Consider the following 7,251-nt stretch of genomic DNA (forward strand, 5'->3'; position numbering starts at 1 on the left):
AGGCTTGCGTAGGTAAATGGATGAGTGCTTACCTATTCTGTCTTGCAAATAGTTGTTGCTACTATGTACGATGGGAGCTTCCATCTTTAATCTGAAGACACTTAAATGTACGCGCCATCTCGTGGCAACTTTCATAACGATCCCAACGAACATTCCTCTGAGAAGGTTCCTGATACCATCCCTGTGCCTTCCACTGTTTCGGCGTGTATGTGAACACATTTGGGACTAACAGGGTTTACTAGAATCCTACCACTCCACCACAGAGTCACCGCAGTAGACGTTGGATGAGCGCTGTCGCTCCGCGGCACTTGTTTTGCATACAATGTGGTTCACGTACCCCCTGAAGCCCATCCACGGACCCCAAAGGACTCTGTCGACCACAGGTTAATAACCTTTGCTCTAGAGTCTAGTGTGATAGTACATAGCATTACTGCAATACATAATATATGGTTGCAGATGGCAGTGCTCGGGAGCAAAAGTGCCTAAATCCTATCATATGCTTGGCAACAAACATAAATGTCAGATTTAAACTACAGTTTCCATTCGTTTCTGACTTAACTCGAACAGTATAAAATAGTTGTGCAGAATAAAGTAATTCCTAGTAAGAAATACCATGGAAAACTGAGAATAATGGGATATTTTTAGTTCTCTTCTACAGGTTATAACCTGCCCTTCCTGTAAAAATAGATTTGTAGGCCGGCAAACAGATTTCCAATATAACTTGTCCATCTGGCATCTGGCAGCGTACAGTCTGGGAAGTCGGGTGGTGTACGTACTCTGTTGCTGGCGAAAACGTAGCATTGTTATATTAGTGTCACGTATATGTGACCCCAGTTTTACATCAACTGATTGGTAAATCATGTAGAGAGTATGATAAAAATAAAAAAAATTTATAATGTCCTATATTTCCAGAAACACATATGTACATTATATTATATTATACGTTATACAGAATATCTGCAACACTGTGATGGTAACATAGTTCAGTGATGGTACAAACAGGTAAATGCCGGCATAAACAGTTTTACAAAGTAGTGCATATATGAGCGTACTAATTATACTCTGTTACGAGAAGTTCATAAATGAAGGTAAGCATAGTAGTAGAGCTCTGTAGGCCTTGAGCATGAAAAGTACAATTTTACTAAACATCATGTAATGTTATATGACAATTACGATGTTATATGAGAGTATGATAAATTGATATATGGTAATTGTGTTGATAATTTCCATAGTATACCATTATGTTTTAACACTATTTGGGCATTAATTATAAGTGATTCAGCAATAAATAGCATGATTAACATGTAATTACTTAAAGCATTAATTTAATCATGTATCTCATGTCACAAATGTTAGACTAGTCGTACTCTTTTAAAATAAGTGAGCTGAGAAAACCATTAGCGATATTATCTTGCAAAAACCAAGACCAGACTGTCACTCGTCTTTCAAAAACTAATCTTAAAGCACCTAGAAGCTAATCTGTAATTAATATAAAAAGTTAAATTAACGCATTTAAGTATGAACAAAATTAATAAATTTTCCAAGTATAATTAATATCATTAGGTATATTTATAAAGAATCTTAAGGTAAGGTTAATGAGTGCAGTGAAGCTACACAGCATTATATCTAGTCCAGTAATCTGAAATGTTTAGTGTCACTTGTATTGAAAATCATATCATGGTTCAATTCGGTGTAAATATTTTTGCTCATCATAAAAAACAACCTTGCGAGCTGTTCGTTTTTTCATCGCTGTTTTTAGAGCAAGCGTTGACTGACGGATGGCTCATCTAATAATGCACGTCGTACGGAACCTTTAAGTTGCTATGGCAACTAAAATTCTCGGCTTGTTATTTTGTGAGTTTGTAGATTCTAGTTCGAATAATCCATATAGAGCACAAACGATTCACCATCGTATTAAGAATTGCAGCTACTGCGGTAGAGTTTATTTCAAATGATTGCTATGTAAAATTGAAGCATTGATCATCTTGCTGCATGCAGTTATGTGCGAGATGGTGCATTATTTAGATAATTTCCTACGTAGATTTCATGCTAGCTGCTCAGTTGTTGATTGGCAGGACTCAACATTTTTGTGTGGCCAAACGCGTACTGGCTTTAGTTGTAGATTGGTCGTTGTGTGGTTTTATGACGTCACTACCCCTGAAATCTCCACAATAGCAGCAAACATATAAAGTAGAGACAGGTGTGCCATCTTAGGACATAGAATCACAACTATGATCAACCTTAACTAAAGCAATGATAATAGTAATAATAATAACAATAATAATATTAATATATTGTTTATCTGTAACGTTTTAAAGAACAGTAAAATCTGTTCACAGCTCATGTCCAGTTCATATGGATATGGTCCATGTTGCGTGGCATTTAGTAGTGCAAGTCTGTCGTGGGGAAATTGCCTATTTATTTAATCGTTTAACGTCGTTATTGACAGTGCCGATATATATGTAAAAACGCAGTCTCTCTCTCTATGTGAGATATTTTATTTGATTCCTGGATGAGGGATTTATAGTAAGCGTGGTCATCAAATAATGCGTGCAATATGCGATCGACCTTTTGAGTTAAAAGAGGTTTTTTTTGCAAAAAAACACTGGATGATGTGATTGCAGCTGGAAATTGCTCCTCGCTCTCCCAATAGACAGCCCCCCTGTTGCACACGCGTGCCTTCCTGCTCCCCCCTCCTGTCGCGTACCCCCCTTCTATCGCAGGGGCACCCCACTGCGCACCCCTCATCCCCATTGCACACGCGCCCCACCGCCCCCTCCCGTCATATGTGCACCCCACAGCACGCCCCGCTTCGCAGCATCCCACCCTCCTTGGCGCACACACGCCCCCACCGCCCCCTGCCGTCCTATGTACACCCCACCACCCACCGAATCACATCCCTCCATCTCACGCACACCCCCCTCCTCCCACGTCGCACGCGCGTTGTTATTCGCTATCAGTAATCGTCGTTTCGTCTCTTCCAGAGCGGCGACGGCCGTGTGGGAGGCACCCCGCCTTCACCGAGAACGACTCTGACTAGGAATAGTGAAGGTATTGTTGTTCTACGTCATACCTCGGTGGGGGGAGGGACCCACCCACGCACGCAGTAACGATCGCGCGAATGCTAATTGAGCGCGGTGTGTGCACACGCCGGCAAAACGCGCTGTGTCATCCTCGCTATTATAAAAGTCTGGTTAAATTCTCGATTGGCGAATGCGTCGCGGTTGGGTAGAAAGGCTAGGGTGTCGGTGTTCGGCTGCTGGTACCGATCGTGGGAAATTATATCGTGATACGGTCCGTATTGTCATGGAGTCGCGAACAAGATTGGTCACGCGTTGTGTCGTGAAACTGACACCCATAGATGCTTCAGACTGTCACTGTTTCTACGGATACGGTAAGGAGCGCAATCGGTGGAAAATTAAACTAGGGGAGGGTTCGATATAAAACGAGGAATTAACACTCGCTGCATTGTGAATGTATTTGGAAAATCATTTTAGGAAAACCCTTCCATGAGTAGACGCACTGCTGAAGTTATGATGCTCTGCACACACGCACTTGTTCGTGATTCACTGTGCTCATGCCGTGCTCTAAGTAAAGTCTCTCCTCTCTATCCGTGTAGATAAAGAGGAGCCTGCAGAAGAAGGAGGAGGAGAACCTGACGAGAGGAATGGTCAGACAAATGTGAGCGACGCCGCCTCCGTCGATGGCTCTGTAGGAAAGATGGCGGCGAAAGCAGTCGCAGTGGAGAAGTGCGAGACGGAAGAGAAATCAGAGAAGCCAAACGAAGTAGCGTCGGTGATCGAAAAGGAAGATGCAGAAAACGAGCAAACGGCTGCGAAAGAAACAGGAAAGGAAGAAACAGAAAACGAGCAAACGGCTGCGAAAGAAACAGGAAAGGAAGAAACAGAAAAGGAGCAAACGGCTGTGAAAGAAACTAGAAAGGAAAAAACTGAAGAAAAGGAAGCGAAAGACGAGGAGCCGGAGAAGTCGTCGCCGCCGGCGGAAGAACATCGTAAGCCAGCTGGCGACGACAAAGAAGAAGAACGTCGTAAGCCCTCCGGCGACGAAACCCCGCGTGCGGACCCAGCGAGTGAGGAAGAAGCAAAGCCAGCAGCAGACGAGAACGCGGAGAGCCGCAGGGAGGCAGACACGCCGACGGATGCGGGCGCCGAGGATGCCGGGAATCTCAAACCTAACGAGTCTAACGAGGTTAACGAATCCGCCGACGTCGTCGCCGAGGAGAAGCCGAGCCCTGACTCCGTCGTCGCGGAGACGTCATCTGCCGATGCGGCCCCCGTCGCCGTGGAAACGCGCGGCGAGAGGTCGCGGGAGGAAGCTGAGGCCGCGCGGACGAGAGGTGAAGCCATCGTCGGAGACAGGAAGAACTCGCAGAACGATGAGGAGATGGAGGTCGAGGCGGCGGCGTCCGAGATAATGCCGGCGGAAGACGTTAGCGTGGCAGGGGGCGCTGCTAGCGGTGTGTCAGAACCTCACGAAGAGGAAATGCCGATGGAAGTGGACGAAGTGGTCGAGAAAGTGGAGAAGGAGGAGGAGGAGAAGGAAGAGGGGACACCCTCGCGAGAACGTACGTGGCGTGGGATTTTTCCGAGGGATTTAATTCACCTTTCCTGTCCTGTCATCAATTCGAGTGAAATTCCCCCCTCCCCCCCAGATGTTATTGCTAGGTCTGTCACGCCAGATCAGTTTATACGTGTTTTTTATGCTTGCACGCGAAATTGTCGTCTTCGTTTCATGACAATTCATTACTAAGCAGCAGTTTTAGAGCGCTCCTATCACGAATGATGATTGACTATAGCTACCTGTTGAATCACGCCAGATAGATAGGTTTAATAGGCCATCGTTAAAAAATTATATGTTTGCTGTCCTCCGACCGACCCACGAAAATAGCTGCGACCCAAAAGTTTTTTTTTACATTTTGGGTTCCATTTTTTTTTTTACATTCCTCATAGTTAAGACTGAAACACAAAGCATGTGTGGCAAACATGAGGACAGACTTAAAATAACTATTATGCCTCACAAAAAAAGACCTACCTACCTACCCACTAAAAAAATTATGGGTCGAGAGACAGCAAGAATTTTTTAAGGATGGCCTAATATTGTCGCATTGTGTAGCCTTCATTGGATTCCAAATTTGGAGGTAGCGTTAAATAATTAAATAATGTCGTAAACGAGTAGTGTCGCGCTAGCGATTTAATATAAAACTGACGCTATTTTATCATCTGAGGTGTGCACTCGAATTGAGGTTATCACTGCTATTATGCGCGGTTTGTTATTTCAGGTGCAGCGATAGGTGGTGACACAGCAATAGCCTACCAACTACCTAAGGATACAGCAGTAGCTAAGGATACACCAGTAGCCATCGATAGAGCGATAGCAGAAGATAAAGCAATAGCTAAGGATACACCAGTAGCAGAAGATACGGCAGTAGCCATGGGTACAACAGTAGCTGAGGATGAAACAGTAGCTGAGGATGCTGCGATGGAAGAAGACAATCTAACGATGGAGGCAAACCTAATGACAGATAACAATACAGCTGTGAATATGATTACAGCAATAGATGACACTGCAGCTATGGTTGACAATGCAGCGATGGATGACAATGCAGTAATGGTTGACAATGCAGCGATGGATGACAATGCAGTAATGGTTGACAATGCAGCCATGGTTGACAATGCAGTAATGGTTGACAATGCAGCCATGGTTGACAATGCAGCGATGGATGACAATGCAGTAATGGTTGACAATGCAGCCATGGTTGACAATGCAGTAATGGTTGACAATTCAGCGAGGGTTGACAATGTAGCCATGGTTGACAATGAAACAATAGATGACAATGCAGTAATAGCTGACAATGCAGCGATGGTTGACAATACAGCAATGGCTGATAATTCAACAATGGCTGACAATTCAACAATGGCTGACAATTCAGCAATCGCTGACAATCAAGATGTAGGTGACAATTCAGTGATGGCCGACGATGTAACAATGGCAGACGATGAAACAATGGCGGACGCGGCAGCAGTGAGCGACGACACAGCAGTTGATGACGACATACCATTGGCCGAGAAACCGCCGCCCGATAAACGTGCAGCGGACGAGACGGCCAATCACGACGCGGGAAGCGATCACGTGACCGGCGAGAGCAAAGAGAACACGAATGAACAGTTTGATGAGCAAGTTGGCGAAGACGGTAATTAGCAAGTTAATAGTAATTAAACTAATAATTAAAGACAATAATGATCAATATTATAATTAATTAATGTACTTAAAATGGAGATTATCTCGTTGTGCAAGTTGTACATGGAACAATATGTATTCAGTCCTGGGCTGGATATAGATGTGTTGTATTCTACTGTACTTTAATTAATTTTCATGAAAAAGTTATTACTGTCGTTCTCAGATTCTGACGAACCCGACTTCGTTTGGGAGGAATACCTCGAAGAGACGGGCACGCTCGCAGCGCCACCTACCAGCTTCAAGCACGTGAGTGAACGACGTCGCGGTGTGGTTCTGACTGTAGTGTTTGCAAACATCCAGTGAAGCTGTTTCGACTCCTTGCCACCAATTCGTTGTAAATCTGCGTAATCGGGTCTTCCAAAGTCTTATAAGTACTTATTTTGCCAAAAAATAAAATAAGGGCCCTTATTAGTACTTACTTTTGGTGAAATCTTAGAAAAGAACTTAATAGTTCTTATTTTTTGCCAAAGGACCATTTTCCAACATTTTCTGTGTTGAATTTCAGCGAAACGGCTTTATATAAATATTATTAGTGTACCTTAATAGTCGGTGATCTATCAGAAATCGCGTAAAAAAGTCTTATTTTGGCCTCCACAAAGAGTCTTATAAGTCCTTATTTCAACATGTGTCTTACTACTATGAACCCTGCCCCTTATATATGTATGACTGCACACGTGTATATTTGTACTGCGCTTAGCTAGGCAGCCTTTTCTTGTAGGAGTAAGTTTGAGACCTTCTGTGCTTCCATTTCCCACTAGGAATGTGCCATTTTTGATTCCCTCATTGAAAACAACCACCAGTGTCATCATTCTTTATCGATAGAAACTATTCAGGAATGCAAACGAAGTGTGTTTTACATTGAAACAGCAGTTCACTATCGGTAGTTCGTGTTACATTTCATTATTGCATAATGATGCTGCTTGAAGGGGTTACACCTTTCTACAATCACACGGCCTCGCAGTCTTTCTCTCTCTCTCTCTCTCTCTCTCTCTC

General features: G+C 43.7%; 1 protein-coding gene across 1 annotated transcript in view; it reads left to right on the forward strand.

Annotated features, from left to right (window-relative positions):
• The window catches only part of LOC106816558 (FK506-binding protein 5-like), an 18,322-nt gene that overhangs the window by 4,399 nt on the left and 6,672 nt on the right, over positions 1-7,251 (forward strand). The window contains exons 2-5 of the mRNA XM_014821181.1: positions 2,985-3,051; positions 3,620-4,585; positions 5,300-6,211; positions 6,422-6,523. Coding sequence (XP_014676667.1) covers positions 2,985-3,051; positions 3,620-4,585; positions 5,300-6,211; positions 6,422-6,523 — 2,047 coding nt within the window. The remainder of the gene's footprint in view (positions 1-2,984; positions 3,052-3,619; positions 4,586-5,299; positions 6,212-6,421; positions 6,524-7,251) is intronic.

The sequence above is a fragment of the Priapulus caudatus genome, unplaced genomic scaffold (genome assembly GCF_000485595.1).
Source record: "Priapulus caudatus unplaced genomic scaffold, Priapulus_caudatus-5.0.1 Scaffold1415, whole genome shotgun sequence".
NCBI classification, from domain to species: Eukaryota; Metazoa; Priapulida; class Priapulimorpha; order Priapulimorphida; family Priapulidae; genus Priapulus; species Priapulus caudatus.